General features: G+C 43.6%; 1 protein-coding gene across 1 annotated transcript; it reads left to right on the top strand.

The window, feature by feature from the left end:
• The first annotated feature begins 887 nt into the window (after window positions 1-887).
• Window positions 888-17,279, top strand: smg5 (SMG5 nonsense mediated mRNA decay factor). The gene is made up of 22 exons (XM_079164019.1): window positions 888-1,313; window positions 1,684-1,782; window positions 3,206-3,329; window positions 4,608-4,764; window positions 6,018-6,107; window positions 6,446-6,535; window positions 7,297-7,375; window positions 7,487-7,612; window positions 8,446-8,514; window positions 8,796-9,028; window positions 9,686-9,823; window positions 10,147-11,061; window positions 11,165-11,334; window positions 11,420-11,495; window positions 12,374-12,549; window positions 13,449-13,607; window positions 13,820-13,879; window positions 14,171-14,330; window positions 14,775-14,865; window positions 15,022-15,096; window positions 15,177-15,315; window positions 15,896-17,279. The coding sequence occupies exons 1-22, from the start codon at window positions 1,249-1,251 to the stop codon at window positions 15,977-15,979; spliced, it is 3,375 nt and encodes a 1,124-aa protein (XP_079020145.1). The 5' UTR covers window positions 888-1,248; the 3' UTR covers window positions 15,980-17,279.
• Window positions 17,280-20,691: the final 3,412 nt, after the last annotated feature.

Genomic DNA, 20,691 nt, shown 5'->3' with positions numbered 1-20,691 from the left:
TGTACAGAAAGCATTAAAGTAAAAGTTGTTGTTGTTTCTTGAAGAATGATCGTTTTCAGAGAGTTATATTATTGGAATATTATTAGTGATGCTTTGACACGTAAGCAGCTGGTGGAGGAGGAGCACATTTTGTTATATATGTCAGATAGTGGAGTAAAAGGTACCACATGTCCCTCTTAATTGTAGTAGAGTGGAAGTATGAAGTAGCACACAATTTAAATACTCAAGTAAATTTAAGTTAGTTAAATGTACCTCAACACTTAACCACTTGGTGTTTGTCTGAAATCCAGTTTTTAGGTATTTGTACTTTATTGAGTATTTCAATATTGTTAGGCTATTTTAATCCTTTAATCCACTACATGTTGGGGACACATACTTACGTGTTACTTTGAAGATTTACATTATTAACACGAAATACAAATCAACTAAATAATTATGATATATTAGTATAGGTTCCTCATCAGAATGTAAAGTAATGTAAATTAGCCACATATTTACCAGCTGCATGCACATATTAATTAATCCATAATTATAATCCAGTGATGTAATATGTATAATAGGTCATTCTGCACATTGAGTACAATGTACTTCTACTTTTGGTATTGTACATTTTGATGATACTTTTGTACATTTTTTTTTAACAAAGGACTTTTACTTGTAGTTTTTTTGGACTGCAGCATTATTACTTTTACTTAAGTAAAATATCGGAATACTTCTTCCACGACTGCCGAAATCTATTATCTTCTAATTTCTCATTTCCAGTAGCAAAGGTGTTTTTCAAAGATTTCGAGATTGTCAAAAATGGGGGATCTGTAGACAACCTGGCAACCCCAGATTTTTTGTTGACTTCGTTCCGTAGTCTCGCGATATTCAGGCGGTCCGGTGCCTGATAGGAATAATGGCCGCCTTCGTAGCAATGGCTGGAAAGGGAAACAACACAAGAGGCATGTCGGACCGTTTTAGCTGACCAGGAAGAGCCTAAATCACCGGGCACCCCCTCCTACCCGGTTTTCAGAACGAATGGGTAGAAGGGGTCTTGCCAAAGGACACAAGAAACGAAAGAGACTCGGAGGGAAAGTGAGGAAAGCTAACGCTATCTTGATAGCTAACGCTAGCTGGGCTATCAACACGGTTGTCACTGCCGGGGGAACAAACCCGAGTAGCCCTGACAACTGCGTGTCGGGAGGGTTGAAGGAAGCGGCGAGCAAACGCGGGAGCGTGTGATCAAACGACTTGCGAGTCGCAAAAATGAGTGGACCGGTGCAGGACAGTGAGCCAGAGGCGAAAGTCCTTCTCATCAAGCGGCTTTACAGGTAAGTTTGCGAGGCCGTTTTTTTTTTTTTTTTGTGTAGCTAACGCTAACTATGATTGCTAATTGAACAGTTATTGTGCTGGCTAACTTAGCGCTAGCCAATCAATGTTTGCTACCACAAGAAAGGGTCTGTCTTATTCTTCCATTCAGCCACCTGTCACGACTGTGAGTAGCCCAACATCCCCCGCACACTCAGTCAGTGTAGCATCAGATACATCTCACCAGGCAGTCATCTTGCTTTGTGTAAAGCTTGTGCTTTGTACAGACAGGATGGTCGTTAGCTTGATATCCCGCAGTGTTGTTTAGATCACAGCGTTACAACCTTGTCGTTATGTTAAACTCATGCTTCCTATTTGCCCAACGACACCCAGGGCCGTGGTGGAGTCTGTGCACAAGCTGGATGTCATCATCGGCGGCAAAGCATCCTACAGAGAGGTCTTCAAGCCGGAGAACATCAGCCTTCGCAACAAGTACGTCCAGCTGTTTCAGCAGTGTGTGTGTGTGTGTGTGTGAGAAAGGAGGCAGTGTAACTTCAACATCTGGCCAGTCGCACCGAGCATTATGCATTTTCCTGTGGCCCACCTCCACTTCATTTAGCTGATATAACCACCTGTCTATTATGCTGAGATTGACTGCACCCCAGAGCATCTCTGAGAGCTTTAGAGACTCGGATCAGATTTGGTATTTTACATCCAAATTCTGTTCAAATACAGTTCACACTAAGCAATAAAAAAAAACAGTCTACTGTATCCAAACTGACCACTTATGTTTCATTGTAATCGTTTGATTCTATCTGTGAGAAATTGTGATCGCTTCAAGTGTAAACAAACATGTATGTTGTGAATTCCAGTTGTTGTCTTCATACTGGCTACAGTTAACCAAAAGCTCAAAAGGAGAAAGAGGAAGTGAAAAGTAAATGTGATGGTGGAGTGTCTCCACAGATGGTGAGACGGAGCAGATGGTGTCTTTATTCGCTCAGCGACTGCTTTGGGAACCAACGTGCACTCTAATAAGTTGACTAGACGGGGTTTCATCGTGGTCAGGGGTTGCATGTAAAGCTTAAGCAATTAGATAAAAGAAATAATTGGCAACTACTTTGAGAATCAGGTAATTGTGTGAGTCGTTTTTCAAGTAAAGATGCCGAACCACAACTAATTCCAGACTGTAAATGTGAAGATTATGCAAGGGCACGTGCATCCATGACCACGCCTGAATGTGGCACGAGTGATCTGATGCTTTTATGCACATTTAGGGATGATTTTACACGTGCATTTAAAGGTATCGCTCCCTACAGGACATCGTTTAATGTAAGCGCTGTGGTTATATATTGCACTTCACTTGCAAATGTGATTATTTGGCACGTCTGTGCAAAGCGAGGCTCGTGTTTTTGTTCAGTATTATATTCTACTCTTTGGCGTCGGAGAAGAGGAGAACCAAGCGCCTCGTCAAAGAGGAGATAATGAGAAAAACTGCGTGTTCTTGCCTCAATGTATTTACATAATCTTGTCATTGCCGGCGCGCACACAAAGTGGGGACTGAAATTTCACAATATTCTGGAACAGCTCTGACTTCAGAATGAGTTTACACAGATCGTGGGAGTCACAGCAGGGGAAGGCTCGCTGATTATCATCATTGGCTCTTGATGCAGTGTCTATAAAGTAGGGATCATGCGACTAATGATATTTTTTACTATTGTTTAACCTGCAGGTTTTTTTTCTCAATCATGAGACAGTGCCCACTGTTGGCGTTTGTACCCTGCAAGGTGTTCCTGTTCTGCGTGGCCTCACCTGTTCCTGTGATTACTATGCTGACTCATGAGTCCACCTGTCAAACCGGTGACCCAACTACCTCCTTAACTCGTGCACGTGTGTGTGTGTCTGTTGTTTCTTTCAGGCTGAGGGAGCTTTGTGTGAAGCTGATGTTTCTCCACCCGGTCGACTACGGCCGTAAGGCTGAGGAGCTGCTCTGGAGGAAGGTTTACTATGAGGTCATCCAGGTTATCAAGACCAACAAGAAGGTAAGTGGCCCTGCAGCAAAACTAAAACCTCTTTGCATGTGTTCGCCAACCAGTTCAGCTGTTGTTAGCTGGCTGGACATACTGGCTGCCACTAAAAGGTCATCTCCACAATGACATGTGCCACTTTGTGGTCACTGGTGAGAAACGTCCATCATAGATATGTTTGGGTGTTCCCAATGGAAAATCAAACTTTGCTCTGCTATTGGACCAACATGGGAAAACCATGAACCATTATTGCCCTTATCAAATGTAGCCGGACAATTTCTTCAGTTAATTCTGTACTTATAGTTTGTTCTGTGATGTTCAGATGCTTGTCAACTTGAATATTGAACATTTTGATTGTCCTCAGCAGTTTAATTTGAGTCATCGGTCTGAATTAAGCTTGTGTAAATTAAGAAGTCGCTCCTTAAAGGTGAACTTCTTTGATTTTACACATCAAAGTTATGAGAGCATTGTTGAAGGCTGATTGTTTTACACATAGAAGAATGATCCCAGTCTCTCTCCCCCCCCCCCCCCCCCCCCCCCACCATGAGGCACACAGCTTAATTAATCAGTGGCATCGAACCGGTACCCAAAGCCCAGTTACTGCTGTTAGGACTGCAGAAGTCGGATTGGTGCATCCCTACTGAATGTGAAAGAAGTTGTATAAACAGAGAGCAGAATCAGATAAACATACTCATGTGATGTCAGTTGACAACAAGTTTTGTAAATGCAAAAAAAGTTCTGGCGGTGTGGAAGTAGAAAGAAGTGAGTTTATCAGCGCCTTGTATCCCGTTACTCAGCTCTGCTTTAGGGAAGCAGCTTCAGGCTACGTGAGCCTCTGCTAGTGTAACAGAATCTACCGACTAACTGTCATCGTTAGGGTTGAATTGCAGGTAATGAAGGCGTCATGCTGTGAAAAGGAGGAATACTGGTACAAGAAGACGATGTATCTGGCTCTGCTGCATCCATTTTTTATTCTTATCTAAGCTGTTCATTGTGAGTCAGATGATGTTATCGTTACTGAAGTTAAACTAACCTCATAATATTCATTAGTTTGACAGTTTGTATTTATATCTTTTTTTAAATTTCATAGTGGTTTTATTTCCCAACCACATTCCTTTGCATTAAACGTTTCCCCATTGCTTGCCCTTTTTATACACGCCTCAATGTATTTGAGTGTTTCGTGCCTTTTTGCCTTTTTGATGGTCCTTGTAAGCTGCAGTATGTCTGCGACGTGGATGTTCCGGCTCACACACCTCTGACGTGTCGGCTCCTCTCTCTTTTCCTCGTCTGTAGCACATTCACAGTCGCAGCGCTCTGGAGTGCGCCTACCGCACACACCTGATCGCCGGCGTGGGTTTCTACCAGCACCTGCTGCTGTACATCCAGTCCCATTACCAGCTGGAGCTGCAGGACTGCATCGACTGGACCCACGTCACAGACCCACTGATAGGTCAGACACCAGAAACACACACAGCACATACTAAATGAGGGACGTGTAATCTTCACATGTAAATGCTTGTAAATATGCTTGTCCACATTTTAACAGTTTCTTCATTGAATTTAAAAATCTTGATCTTTTTCACTGAAGACATTTTGACAAGTCACAGGAAAAAACATTTATATTTGTTTTAGATTGAAGTGTGTTAAGTGTAAATGATGATAATCCATAATTAAGAGCCAGTACTATATTCATTTTGGAGCCACACAAGTCGCTGCATTTTCCACAACACTGTCCTGCAATATATTTCAGAATAAAAGCCCTGTGCACACAAATGAAAGGATTTTGTCCACATAAAGATGCTAGAGGGCTTTTATTTTGAAACAGAAACAGAAAGTTTCTTGCATATAGACATTAAAACTGTAGTAATGGTGCTGGTACGATGTCAAAGATCATTTTCACTGTTTTTAGTTTTGAATGCACTCTATTACAGTGAGACATTAACCTAAATCCACAGACACATAGCTTTTTATTTTGCCATTATTGCAACCGTCAGATTAGCTTTCCTCATGAAATGGGTAAATCCCATTCAGCGTGGTGTAATGAGGGTTTTATAACTTGTGTAATATTCAAACTGCTCAAACGCTCTGAAAGCCTCCACTGGAAAGTTGAATGTCATGTACAGGTTGTATTAAAATGTACTTTCACACACACACACACACACACACACACACACACACACACACACACACACACACAGATAATGAAAGGTGATCACACCATTGCATTTGGTGTTTGTGTGTCATTGTCTGAATTTAGTCCGTATCAGATGTCAGTGTTCTCTTGCACTATGCAGAGCAGACAAATGGGTGGAGAAGTGCCAAGTCAGTGTAATGTCAGTGAAGACAGGCAGACAGGTGCAGGGTCATCCAAGTTATAGTACTATGTAGTACTATGTGTAGTACTATGAAGCCGACCCGATACTCAGACAACAGGGGCTAGATACCAGGTGTACATAGAGTCTGTAATCCAGTCCTCCAGCAGTTAACGTTTTTCTCTTATAAATAGAAGCACCTGTGGACATTAATGGAGAAATAATATCTGGATGCTGTCTCTAATATTCAAACTCTGCTTTTTGATAAGTTGTTGCTGTGGGATTGAAGCTTGCTCTATTGTTACAGAAGTCCAAGTCATTGTGAGTAAGTGCATCAGCTAAATGCTTTGAAATGAAGAAACACAGAACATTGTGTAATTGTTCCCCGCAGGCCGAAAGAAACCGGTGTCAGCCACCCCCAAGGAGATGGAGTGGGCACAGATGGCCTGTCATCGCTGTCTGGTCTACCTTGGAGATCTAGGTAATAACATGTTAATAGAATGTGCAATTATTCCATCTCTCTACCCAGCTTGCAGAGGTGTGAGACAGCATGTGTACGTCATTCAGCGTGGGAAAATTTGGCTTAGCTGCTGAGTATAATTGGCAGGAGGCTGTTCGGTTGGTTTTAGACTTATGTGACACACAGATATTTGGGTTGATTTTACATTAAAAGCTGAAACGATCAAGCAAAGCAAGTTATCTCTGCAGCCCTTTTCGGTTTGCTTTTGATAAGATTAAATAAAATTTGTGAACATTTAATATCTTGTTGTTGACATTTATTACGACCTTTTCCCTGTTGTTTGAATGTTTGGTCTGCAGCCCGTTATCAGAATGAACTTGCTGGAGTGGAGGCTGAGCAGCTGGCTGAAAGGTTTTATCATCAGGCGCTGTCTGTCATGCCACACATGGGTGAGTGAATGTAGCGGGAGAGTGGCAGCACTCTTTGTTTCTTCAAAGCTGTGGAAAAAAGACTTTCATCAGATGCTATTCTTTTGGTAGCCAGAATAATAACATACATGAAATCCCATTGTTCATTAGAAAAAGAAAGCAATTGACAAATTAAGCTTACGAATATTAACTTTCCTCATAATGTTATTATGTTTAGATTGCAAATGTGTTCAAACAGTACTTAAAGGAATAGTTCAACATTTTAAGAAATACTCCTTTTGGCTTTCTCTCTGATAGTTAGATCCATACCGCTCTCACATCTGCACGCTAGATATGAAGTATGAGCCAGCAGCCGGTTAGCTTAGCATAAAGACTAGAAACTAGGGGGAAACGGCTAGCTTAGCTCTGTCCAAAGGTAACAGAATCTATCGGCACCTCTAAAGCCCACCAGTCTGACACATCATGGAGCAGTAACTTGTAATCTGGAGACTCGGCTGAGTAGTGTGTTTCTCACTCAGACAAACTTCCAACGTCCACACCGATGACATGTGTGTGTGTGGTTTGTACTGTGCTTTAAAGGGACTTTAAAGGGAAATTTGAACATTGGTCAGAACTTTATGTTTCAGTGGGTTTACTGATTTATTTGTGAATTTCATTCAAAATATTTTGTTGCTCCATTAGTTATTAGACAGAACTTTAGGTAATGATTCTCTGTCCTCATCAGTCAACTCTAAAACTGAAGGTGAACTTGTTGACCCGTCTCTTCATCCATCTGTCTACAGGAATGCCGTTTAACCAACTGGGCACACTGGCAGGAAGCAAGTTCTACAATGTTGAAGCAACCTACTACTACCTTCGCTGGTGAGGAATGTTTATGTGCAGTTATGTTCGATGGTAACTACTGCACCACAGCACAATAAATTGAGAGTCTTAACAGATGTTTTTTTGTTGTTTTTTTTTCATCTGTGCTAGCATCCAATCAGATGCCCCCTTTGAGGGCGCCTATGGCAACCTGAAGCGCCTGTTTGACAAAGCTGCCAAGATGTACCAACAGGTGAAGAAGCAGGAAATGAAGAAGCTGTCTCCTTCTCGACAAAGGTGAGGCCGCAGGAGCCCTCTCTGGACAACAGTGGTCTCAATGTTTCTCTCTGTCTGAAATTCAAACAGAACATTTGGACTTCACTGTACCGACGTCCCAGAGTAACTTTAATCAAATCCCAATTGACATCTGGGGTTAAATGACTGATTTGCTTTCAGCATCTCTCTGCGGATGGGATTAGATAATTGAGGATCCCTCTGGGGAGATTATGTTGTTGAAGCAACAAAAGTATCAGAAATCAGAAGGAATAAAAGATAAATATGCACAAAAATGAAGCCAGTAAAATAGACGTTTCAAGAGATGATGCCTGGTGTGTAGCAGAAAGTATTAGAGAGGGTCGATAAAGGTCAACTCATGTTGCTTGTTAACTCTGGGATTATTTAGATTATCACTGTACATGGAGCAAATAAGATTTGTTCCATTTACATTAATAACACTTAATTAACTTAGCTGTCCCTCTGCTTTCAATGCTAAAGGCTGCTGCATGGCTCAAACTTCATATTTAGCATACAGACGAGAGAGTGGTATCAATCTCCTCATTTAACTCTCAGCAAATAAGCGTATTTCACCCTCTTGCTTGCCTAGTTTGTTTATCTCGTTGTGTGTTCAGAGGTCGCTTTCTCTGTCTCTGAGAACACAAAGGGTTAGTGATAGAGCACCAACACTTTGCAACAACACACCTCTGTTTCCATTGTTTTACATGCAACAGGTGCCTCTAAACAACAACATGTTAAATGGAAAGAAAATGCTGAATTTGATTGAAAATATTCATACAAAATCTAAATATCTGTAATCTATGATTTCCATAATTTTGCTCTTTTCTCTTGTGCAGATTAAAAGACATTAAGCACCTCCTGGTGAGCTTCATGTACCTTCAGAGCCTGCTGCAGCCCAAGAACAGGTGAGAGCTTGTGCTGTCGCTCATCTCTGTCCTCCACTGTTGAAATACTGTATTTTTAGTCCTGAACCATTTTATTGTTATGTTAAACTTGTCAAATTACAATGTATCGAAACTCCTACCGGCACCAGTGATATCAAAGTCAAATGTTTGGTTTTGTGTGGACGGAGTTTAAAAGTGTCCAGTGTCCACTGCCTGTTAAAATCTTCACACAAACTGATTTAGCAACAGAATGTAGTGCATCCTCTTCCTCACGTTGCTTCCCCTCCTCTGTCTCTATGCAGTCTAATGGAGACGGAGCTGACGTCACTTTGCCAGTCGGTGCTGGAGGACTTCAACCTGGTGCTGTTCTACCTGCCGCCTCCACCGCATGGAGGTGCTCACCAGTCCCCCAGCGAGGAAGAGGAGGAGCAGCAGCAGCAGCACGCTGACAGCTCCTGCCCCGTGCTGCCCGACACCCTCGTCTTCAAGATGGTGGTCACGTGTCTGATGGTGGTGCACAGCCTGAAGAGGGGAGGTTAGTGTTAGTGTTAAGGCTGTTGGCGTACTTCATCATTTTGTCTTCTGAAATGTTTCAGTACCGTCTTCAGTGAGCTTGTGTATCTAGATGACATGAGGATCAGAATGATTAGTGGAACACAAACCAGACTCGGTCACAACTCTGTCCAGAACACCCACTTACGCTGTTCTTGTTTCTTGCCATTATAAAATAATCTGTGTGGTGGAGTGACTCCAAAACGAAAATTCAGACCCTAACGTGACATTTAATGAAATACATGAATCTGCAGAGAGTGATAGCAATTCATGAGTAATAATCTTTTGTAGATTTTCATTTGTATAAATGTCAAATGGGTGCCTGTGGCGACATTCATGGGGAAAAATACCAAGCGGTGCTCAGTTAGTGACGCGTTCTCCATCACCCAGCACTGATTGGTCTGTCAGAGAGGGTAGGCGGAGCTAACGCGACAGACACACTCCTCAACTCACATGTGTATATGGCGACACTGTTTGGATCTCTGGACAGTGAGATCCAAAAACACACCTGTGGTTTATTGCCATAGATGCCGCCAAAGATAACGAAACGAATATCTTCGAGATTGTAACAGAAGACGTACACATTTAAAATGTAAATGATTTTTGTTTGTACTAATAAATGTTGTATTGTGTCTTTTAGGATCAAAGCAGTACAGCGCGTCCATAGCGTTCACTCTGGCGCTGTTCTCCCATCTGGTGAACCACGTCAACATCCGTCTGCAGGCTGAACTGGAGGAAGCGGAGAGCCAGGTGCCTCCACTTCACACTGACGCCACAGGTGAGAGAGGAAATCTCTGTCTCCATATATGGAGAGAGAAAGGAACACAAATGCAGTTACAAGTGTCTCCCACACAGATAAATGCATCAAACCCAGTGTATCCTCATTAGCATACTCCTTTAGGATTACAGAGCTGCCTCTTGTGGTTTAACGTCACATCTCTTGGGAGAACTACAGCTTTGTGTGAAGTTTTTACAAGTCAAGAGCAATTTAACGTTCAATGAGTAATATGTAGTTAGAAGTAAGAGATTTCAGAGAGTCACCTGTGACAAACAACCTGAACAAAAACTAAACCGGCAGTGAATCTTTCTTTTCTTATCTAGATGACCCGGAGGTGAGGGACTTATCAGCACCAGCGACGGATCGCCCCGTTGAGAAGCCTCTGCAGAATGGCTCCCTGGAGCAAGAAGACGAGGAGGAGAAGGATGAAGATGGCCGGGAAAGGGTTGGCGCCAAAAAGCAGTGCAGTGCGGAAGAACAGCGCCAGTTGGAGGAAGAGAAACAGAGGCAGAAGAAGAAGTACACCCGTCTCTCGAGAATCCGCCGGCGCCGCTGTGCACGCAAGGACACTCGAGGAGAGGACGAGAGCGACCTGAGCGAAGGCTTCGAGAGCGAAGAGGACGAGGAGGACGTCGACGAGAGGAGGGGCCACGCCGACTCGACGGGTGCCACCACTACGGGGACCCCGGTCAATCCGCCGGCGATCAGGAAGGAGACTAAGAGGGAACCCCTGGGTGAGGAGGGCAGCTGGGGGAGCGGCTCAGAGGAAGAGGAGGAGGAAGGAGGAACGGCGTTTGACGTAGAGACCGACTCGGACATGAACAGCCAGGAGTCTCGCTCAGACCTGGAGGACATAGAGGACACGGAAAACTCTGACAACTTGGAGGGTCAGGCGCGGGAGCCCCAAGACGAAGAGGAAGATGAGGACCAACCCAAGGAAGAAGGAGGCGAGAGGGACGGCGACACACCGCCCACCACTAACGGGCCCCTGGTGCCCAGCGACTCCAGCATCAGCACTAACCTCCAGGCCATGTCCTCGCAGCTCTTCCAGGCAAAGCGCTGCTTCCGCCTGGCGCCCACCTTCAGCAACATGTTGTTGAGGCCTCCAGCCTCGTCTTCTTCGGGTGTTCCCACCCCTACCGAGGCCTCTGCTCCCCCCTCCCAAGAGACCCCCCCTCCTCCTGGGGATTCACCCTGCGATATGAACCCCGGTGCTGCCAACGGAACCAATGACAATGGTGATGTGCTTTTTACCTCCAAGTTCCATGTAATCTGTCCTTTTTAGTTTGCTTTTTTACCCCCCGACTGTTAATCAAACTTTTATTCTGTCCCCTCTTCTAGACTTGGACTCTGATTCAGAAGGCAGCCAACACAGTACTCAATCAGTACATAGTGAGAAAACCCTCTTAGAGAAGCTGGAGATCCTGACCAATCAGGGGTTGATCCAGGTGGTGAAAGTCTTTGTTGATTGGCTAAGGACAAACACCGACATCATCCTCATGTGTGCACAGGTGAGAGAGGGCTTGAACGTCCTGCTTTGTCTCTTGAAACACTGACATTTTCGGAGCATATCTAACAAACCGGTTCTCTCTGCAGAGTTCTCAAAGCCTGTGGAACCGACTGTCTGTGTTGCTCAACCTGCTTCCAGATGGCAGCAAGATGCTCGAGGCTGGTGAGTTATTGCTTAAAGATTTATGCTGCTCTATAGCGCAGTGGGTACCGGATGGCACAACAGTAACTACGTTTTGTTTTCCCCACTGGAACAACAACACTAAACTGTCCTTTGAGACACAGGGGGAAGACATCACCTAAACCACTCATTTAAAGGAGTAGTTAGACGTTTTTGGAACTACGTGTATTTGTTTTCTTGCAGAGAGCGATTGGTCCCGCTCTTATTAAACTTTGATATAACTTTGAAATAAATATTGAGCTTTTAGAGATGCTGATTGGCAATAATTTTTTTTATATTAGACAATGTCGGGGAAGCTGTTTCCCTCTATTTACAGTCTTTATGCTGAGCGATCACGCCTGCTGGTTGCAGCTTCGTATTCAGTGCACCGATAAGCTGACTAACCGACGAAGAGGGGGCAGCGCTACAGCGTACAGATGGTGTCGATCTTCTGGCAAAAAACTTTCCCAAAATGTTCCTTTCAATGAGTTGTCAAATAACACTCCAATCAAATTTCCTTATGATATATCAGTATTACTGTTGGCTCCATTTCACTTGAATCATGTCATTAAATCATAACACACAGGTGTATAGTTACGGTAAAAAGCAAGTATCAGTTACAAGCTTAAAGATGTGGTTTTCTATGTTGGTAAATAGTTTTAATGTATAATGTTTATGGTCATTGTGATATATATTGTGTCCGTATCCCCGAGCTCTTGTTCCATCCCTGTACTGCGAGCACTCACTTAACAAACAGTGCTAATTCTCAGCTCTCACGCTGAGTAACGGTCTTCCTGTGTGATTTTTAATGACTGTGCTCTCTGAGTCTACAGCTCATTTATTTATTTATCCGTGTGTGTGTGTGTGTGTGTGCGCCGCAGAGCTCGGTCTGAACGCCGAGGTGACGGAGCTGTTAAACGAGTGCGAGCAGCCCGGTTTGGTCCAGAGTCTGCTGTTGCCTGAAGATTTGGCTCTGCGACACCTGCCTGCTCTCAACGTGGCTCACCGCCGCCTCGATTTCACTCGCCGCAACCCGTCCCTCAGCTCCCTACAGGAGGTACACACACCAGCACACACACACACACACACACACACACACACACACACACACACACACACACACACACACACACAGGGCCAGCTTTTACAGATGTTCAGTGTTTGTTAGAAACACCGAAAGGCTTCAGCTCCACCATGCCAATAACCTCATTGTTGTAGAATCATGGCTCATGTTTTTTTATGAGCCAGGAAGTTTCCAATTATCAAAACAGTGTTATTATCTTGGCAGAAGTATTTACTGTGTACAATATTGCAATAATTACTGAACTTTCAGGAAAATCCTTTCACAGAATTCAAATGTATTTGAAACTGTTGTAGTGCATGTGACAAAGAAATTAGAGATTAGTTCAATGAAGAATAGTTGAAATGAATTTGCAGCTATTTTGAGAATTGTTTATTCGTTTAAGATGCTGTTTGTGCAAAGATATTTATTACAGCAGCATTAAACTAAGTATGTGTACTTTGTGTACTTTATTTGAGATCACATTTAAGCAGCAGTTCACTCAGACATCTGACAGTTTTATACTTTAACAGAATAATAGATCCTTTCAGCATTTACAATGTACTCCAAGAAGACAAATAGAACATGAGATCAAGGAATAAACAAATTTAAACAAAAGACGGGCGTCTCTAGGAAATTTACATGTTGAAATTCTCCCAAATTTACTCAAATGTCCTTTTGTTAAACCTCATGGAGAAGCCTCGGTACGTCTGTCATCATCCCATCTTTAGCAGGACACTGAAACATATTAGGACTCGCGTGTGCCCTTCATTGCTCACTAAAGACCAGATGTATTTGGAGTAAAAGTCCTCGGGTTTAATTTACCCGACATGATATCTTATTATCAAACATAATATATAACCTCTTGGCATGGTTCCGCTCTCTCTTTCCTCCAGTGTGTCGTGCGAGTGTGTTGCATTCGCAGTTTTGGCCACTTCCTGACGAATCTCCAGGGCAACGTGCTGCACTTCAACCCGGAGGCGGGCATCTTCACCAGCATCAGCCAATCCGAGCAGGACAATCTGGTGCAGCAGGCCAAGGCCCAGTTCCGAATGGTGAGTGACATCTGAACAGAACCACGTGAAAGAAGAACCACCGGGGGGCCTCATTCAGTCACGTCTCATTATTCCGTGCGCCGCTGACACGGGGGAAATGCCGACGTCGTGTAACGGTTGAGCTAAATAACATTGGATAATGTTACTTGTGAGTAAAGCAGCTGTCCCTTTTTTTGCTGTTGACTCTCCTCTCTCTATCTTTATTTGTCCAGGCCGAAGAGGAAGCTCGTCGAAATCGCCTAATGAGGGATATGGCCCAGCTTCGACTGCAGGTGTTTAATCTTATCACTGGCTGTTTACCCCGGCTGTGTTTCCCTTTGAAATCTGAGCAGCGTGGACACAGCTGTGTGCTGATACAGTCGTCACTCGCAAACGAGCAGAGCTCGGGGCGTGTTTTTGATAGAAAATGTCGAAAAAAATATGTATTTTCTTGTGTTTGTGTCTGAAAACCATCTGATGGAGGTAGTGCAGCCGGTATAGGAACCTTGAGATAGTTGTGTGACCATGAATAAACACGTTACAGTAACAGCATGTGGTCTGCTGTTGGGCCTCTTGTTCTGCAGTTGGAGGTGTCGCAGCTAGAGGGCAGCCTTCAGCAGCCTAAGGCCCAGTCCTCCATGTCTCCCTACCTGGTGCCAGACACAGCTGCTCTCTGCCAGCATCTCAACCTCATCCGGCAGCTGGCCGGCAGCGGCTGCTTCATCATCATCATCCCACGGACAGGTCGGTGCACTGTCGCTAGCTGTGTGTTTGTGTGTGTGTGTGTGTGTGTGTGCGTGTGCGTGTGTGTGTGGGGCATATTTAACAAGGTAGATGGTGAGGATCCAGTGATTAGCTGCGACGTTTTTCATTATCTATGAACTGTAGAGGGGGACAATCATGTAACATATAATACAGACGACTCCTTTATTGCAGGACAAAACCTTCCATTCAGTGATCTCACGTACTGTTATTAATTATTTATCAAACAATGCAAAATGACAAATATTGCTGATTTCGTCGTTTTCATGTAATCGTTCGGGCACTTGGTCAGAAATAAGTTATTTGCAGAAGTCATCTGGACTTTATCTTTTCACAAAGTCCGTTTGTGATTCATATTTAAATGTCCTGTCTGCTGACGTGACCTTTTGCTCGGCTGCTTAGTCTGACCTACTTCTTTTGTCGCAGTGATTGATGGACTTGACAGGTTGAAGAAGGAAAATGCCGGAGCGAGGGATGGCATCCGCTTCCTGGAGTCTGAATTTCGCAAAGGCAACAGGTGAGTGTTTGTTTCATGCGTATGGTGACCGATGGAGCTTCTCGCTGTCTAGGATTGGATGGGAAAGAGTTTTTTGTTGCGTCATACTTGTTAAACATGAACCTAACTCTTCTTTTGGAAGATTATTTAAATATTCTGCTTCACATCCTTCTGTAGGTACATTCGCTGCCAGAAGGAGTCTGGTCGGAGTTTTGAAAGAGATAAACTGAAGCGTCAGGACATCGAAGCCTGGTAAACCTCGCTCCCCTCTCTACAGTCACCTCCGTTTGCTCTGGATGGACGACTCTTGACTTCTCTTTGTTCATTTCAAGGCATTTATACAAGATGGTGGACAGCTGTCGTCAGCTGACCGTCTCCCAGAGCAATGGAGATGAAGACACAGCCGGCATGGTGACCATTCTGACCGACCATCAGGTGGAGGAGCTTTGCACTCGGTCAGCAGCGATGAAGGTCAGTCCCTCTGGAAGTTGACATTTTGCACCAGGACTAGTCCAGTTTCTGCTCTATTTTTTGCTCCAGTGCTGTCCTATTAATTTTCATACAGATCCCACAGCCATCTGGTGATTTAGGGAGGGGGCGTTAAGATGCTGCTGGACGATCCAACAACACACCGACACCGTTATGGTTGTCACATTGTAGCCATTAGAATAACCATTTGAATCCCTATTTCTTTCTTCTCAATAGTCCTGTGTTAGAAAAACATTTGCATGAGCTGTCATGACGAAATATACACACAAGCATTGTATTAAGTTTTTTTATGTATTGCATGTAGGCTCGGGCGATATGACGAGATAATCATGTTTTTGGTTGGCCGCTGTAATGGTCCTCACGTGTCCACAATATCAGACAGATATTCAATTCTGCAACAGCTGTTTTGTGCTATTTTTAGTCTCTTTTTCCTTTTCTCTTGCTTTCTCTGAGCTTCACCACATTGTTGTTGTATCAAAAACAAGCCGACAATGTTAAAGGAGAGTTTCAATATCACCTAACCCTAATGTCGTGTCTGTCTTTCTTTTCTTTTTTTTGTCAGGCGGCGATCCAGGCGGCGGTCTCGGCGGGCATGGAGCTGAAGAACATCGTGGACTTCTACCGGCAGTGGAAGGAGATTGGCTGAGAGCTCAAACAGGGGCAGCTGTCGGCGCTGCGAACAGCTGATCGATCACAACACTCGCTCCCTCTCTCTCTCTCCCACTCTTTTGCTCTGTGTGTATCTGCGTCTTCAAAGGCAAAAAACAACTCAAAAGAAAGCTGAATCGAAGGAAAGAGTTAAAAGCTTAGAGGAGTGGAAAAGTTAAAACAGTGGAGTTTAAAAAAGACAAAAAAAAAGAAGAGAAATGCGAGTGAAAAACGGAGCTGTAAGAAAGAGCAGATCTCCCACCTCCCAATCCTAAACATAAAGAGTGACCCCTAGTGGTCGGAGCGCGGAAACGGTGGGGGAACGTTACACAACTTTTAAAGTGCCCCTGGTTCACATCCTAACCAGGAATACACTGTATATGTTAGCAAACGAGTACATACGTGTCGAGAGAGAAAACCGCACACACATTAACACATTCACGCTCAGATGAATCCATGTAGATGTTTAGAGCAGTGGTTTGGATTTTCCGTTCCCTCCTTCCCTTTCCCTTCAGTCTGTATTTCAGAAAAGAGGGTTAAAGGACGTGCGTGCCTGGTAGGGCTGCGTTTTTGGAAAGCCGAGGGTGTATGAAGACAACTTTTAAAGATGGAGAAACCCCACTCTGTCCACCTGACACCTGAGGCTTCCAGCCCTACAAAACCAAGCAGGGCGTCTCGTCGCTCACAGGCCTCTAGGAAAGGTTGAGGAAGACATAATGTACACTTCTCCGGGATCGGTTTCTTTCCTATGTGGCTCTTTGTTTTTTTCCTTATTTGCGGTGTACTTTTTGTGACCAGTGACTTGTATTGTGCTATTCTGTATGAGAAGAGAAAAGGAAGAAGAACAAACAGGTGGTGTCCTGTTAAAAAGTTTTTAATTTGGATTTTATTTTTGTACCCAAATGATGTTGTTTATTTTGCTTTTTCGTAAGCTAAATTTGAATGAGATATCCAAGAATGTTTAAGGGGAAAGGGAAGGGGTTGTTGCCGTGCGTTGATCCGCTGAACAAATCCTTCAGTTCTGAAGATGAAATAAACAACTTATAATCCAGAATTTATTTATCCAGGTGTCATGTTAGAGGGAGCTAGAAGCCGATCGGCCCCATGTTGTAGCCAGTCATCGAGGAGGAGAGGGGCCGGCTGACTCTCCCAGAGGACTGTGGGCTGTGTTTGGACCCCTGTAAACTCCTAAAATGTGTCTCATCTACATCACCATTTCCATAGTGACTGTCCCATCATGCACAGTGCAAAAGAAAACCAGTATATGTGTGTGGCCATGCATTGAACAATAAAAAGAAACTCGTATAAGATGACTTCTTTGTTCTTCATTCGACCGTCCCTCTGTAAAAGCACCACGTCCTCAACAACACACGGGGCATGAAATAGAAGTCAGGAAGTCCATTTCTGTAGGCCACAACACGCCACAGAGTTTTATAATACTCAAGAGACCTGAACCCTCTCAACTGGTCTGAAGTCTTTCTAGGGACTCTGCCTCTCAAACTAGGTCTCCATGTGACATTCTTTTTTTGTGTTCCTCTCTGTCCCGGGCCCCATGCCCACCACTGACCGAGCACACGGAATAACCAATCCCCATGCAGCCGGGTCAGTGCCACTCCAACAGAAGACGGCTGGCACTGGTGCTGAGCCCCCTTTCTCTTTTTTTTCTTCTTTTTTTTTTGCTGGGTAAGGGGGTTGGGAAACCTCACTGACCCAGGGCAATCCTCTTTCAGTGAGCCCGTGTGGCTGCTGGGACAGGATGAGAGGTTTTAACATACAAAAAAGCCCATTGGTTAGATTTATAACGTGGTTAGAAGCAGCTGTGATCTGTCTGAGAAATGTCCACGCAGGGCTCTGTGCTGGCGGTGGGGAAATGCCTCGCCTGTCTGGAGTTTATGTGTAAGTTTGGACTCCACATGTGCACCTTATCAATCATTTTCCTGCAGAATAATCTCTTAGAAGTGGTCATGCATTGAAGCAAGCCATGTTTGCTCTTGTGTTAATGATGCTGGAGCTCTTGTCCTCTCTGCCTTATCTCCTGACAGTGAACTGGGCTTTTTTTTTCTTTGCCACATCCAATGGAAAAACGCCTCAGCCCTGAGGGTGGGATTTCCACACTGGGGGGGATGCAGTGGTGTGTGTGTGTTTTTTTTATTCGGTTACTGCAGGAATGTGCAGAGGAAAAGAGGAGGGCGGTTTGGTGCGATGGGGAAAGTGCCCGACTCTGGAATAATTATGGATTTATAATATTATTTATATTCCCAGAAAGTTACCTCTTAACTTACTCCCCCCCCCCCCCCCCCCCCCCCCCCATCCACGCTGCAGAATCCCTTCATCTGAGCCAACAATGAGCCCATCGGACACGTAAAGCTGAAAGGTCAGACCCGGTTTCTGAGTTTGCTTCGATCGTGTTTGGATGCAGTTTTATATCATTACACCGTGACTGGGTGTTTCGACCTCTCCATAAAAAAACAACTCTTTTGTTTTTCTCAGTAAACTCACTCCCTTTCCGCTCGTGCAGAGACCCCCCGGAGGATTTTACTCGAAAGTCACTCCCAGTTATAGGAACAGAACGCGTCTTTGCCAAATAGTAATTCCGAATCCTTCGTATAGCCACGTTTCCTCACTTCAAACATGATAAACACGCTCGTGTGCTCTGGTTCATCGGCTGTGCATGTGCACGTTTACAGCTTTGATTTGTCCTTTGTCCACAATTTAAATATGATAATATTGTATTGGGGATATATGTTGTTATTCATTTTCATGCTCTTTTCCTGTGTTTTCTTTTTTTGATCTTCCTCTTAACATTATGTAAACTTATTGGGAAAAGTTGCAAATTGACTTAAGTACTGTACTAAAGTACAAATTGGCGTACTTGATACTTTACTCGAGTATCTCCATTGTCTAGTACTTCTACTCCACACAATACAGAGAGAAAATGACACTGCGTTTATTTGAAAGTAATCTGGTTGTTGTGATGATGATTGGCTTGTAAAATATGATGCACAACTAAAAAAATGAAACCACATTAATTAACAATAATATTAGAATAATAGTCTGAGGAGCCTCCTGCTTTGTGAGGACTTTTATTGAGACTTTATGCACATTTTGCTGATAGTACTTAACTTTTACTTGAGCAAAAGTATGAATGGGGTTTGCTGATTTTGACAAGTGATTTAAGAATATTAGTGACATAATTATCAACTTTACGGTTGCAAAGTCCTTTATAATACAATGATATACAGAAGATAAAACTAAGTAAGCTAAAACAATATCTTATAAATAAATGACTGAAAAGGCAACTTTTAGAATGTGCTTATGCTTTCCTGGTTTCCTCAGACGAGTTATTCCAGAGTCTTGGAGTCTTGGAGGTACAGCAGCTGAATAGTTGTACACAGGACAGGTTCTGTGTCCCTCAGGTGTTTAACGTCACACTGCTCTTTGTTTGGGTGGACTCAAACCAGACCTTCGCAGAAATACGATGGGACAGAAAGTTGTGTTGACGCAAGCTGGATGTTTTCTCTGTGCAGTTTAAAACAGGATGTCCTCCCTGGTCAGAGTTTGGACAAAGGAGGATCCCCACAGGCTCATTCCTCCAAGTCATGTGGTACAGTAGAAATCAAAGGCAACTTGGACTTATGAGACCTTGAGCACATCCCAGAGTGATGTGGAGTAACTTCCTGTATTTTACCACAGTAGGTGACTGACCTCACTGACTTGGTCACTGAGGTCATCACTGTCGTGAGTTCAATACAGTTTGTTTTTAGCCATGCTAGCTGCATAGCTCTGGCACCGTTTGTCTGTTGGTCCTCCACTTTGGTCCAGATTGAAAAATGTCAACATCTATATGGATTGCCATGAAGTTTTTTTATTTTATTTTTTTACAGACATCCATGGTTCCAAGAGGATTGCTCATTTTATTTAAGTAAAAATAGTTTTTCATCACTGCTCACTGGTAGTTGTTAACTGGCTTTTTCTACATGTTACATCTACATCCCGGGTGAAATCAGAAGCAGACCCTGCTGCACAATCAGAGGTTTTCGGGAGACTGGTGTTTGGAAACTCTGGCGCTTTTGTCCACATAATGAAATTTCTAGTTGTAGCTTTAAGTAAAAGTGCATTCAAATAGACTTAATGTACAAAACGTAAAGGTAAGACATCCATTATGTAGAATGGTCCATTACAGATTCATAAGTATAATTTATCACTGGATTATAATTAGTGATGTGTTAATACTGTACTGTATGTTCAATGTAATGTTGCAGCTGGTAAATAATTTGGGGATAACTTAAACTTCTTGTGCTGTTGAGAGGCAATCAAAACGCTCCAAAGCTCAGATCTTGTACCTTTAACTTTTGTTAAGTATGTTTTTGGATGCAAATATTTGTGCACTTTCACTCTTGTAAAATGTTGAAGAGTCCACCCTGTAGTATTGCAACTTGTTACTTAAGTAACAAATAAAAGAATGCCTTTCAAATGTCAGTGTTTAAATCAGAGATTTTGCTCAGATCCACCACATTAAAACGTTTTACACCCCCCCCCCCCTTACATTCCCCCTTACATTCCCCCCTCCTCTTATCACCTGGGGCGCGCGGATCACACATGGCTCGTGTTGTTGTTACGCCAGTGATCCACGTGAGCACCGAGCAGCGCTTCTTACTGGCTCGTGCGTGACAAGAACGGGAAAAGGAGGCTGTGGAGCTGGCTCTGTTA

Source organism: Pholis gunnellus (assembly GCF_910591455.1).
Source record: "Pholis gunnellus genome assembly, chromosome: 8".
Lineage (NCBI taxonomy): Eukaryota > Metazoa > Chordata > Actinopteri > Perciformes > Pholidae > Pholis > Pholis gunnellus.
This window is presented reverse-complemented; position numbering and strand designations above follow the sequence as displayed.

Bases quoted from the DNA above. Each gene is read 5' to 3' on its own strand.
- smg5 (XM_079164019.1), top strand. From the start codon at position 1,249: ATGAGTGGACCGGTGCAGGACAGTGAGCCAGAGGCGAAAGTCCTTCTC. The intron at 7,613-8,445 runs GTGAGGCCGCAG...TCTCTTGTGCAG, and splicing joins CTGTCTCCTTCTCGACAAAG to ATTAAAAGACATTAAGCACC. The intron at 13,608-13,819 runs GTGAGTGACATC...TTATTTGTCCAG, and splicing joins CCAAGGCCCAGTTCCGAATG to GCCGAAGAGGAAGCTCGTCG.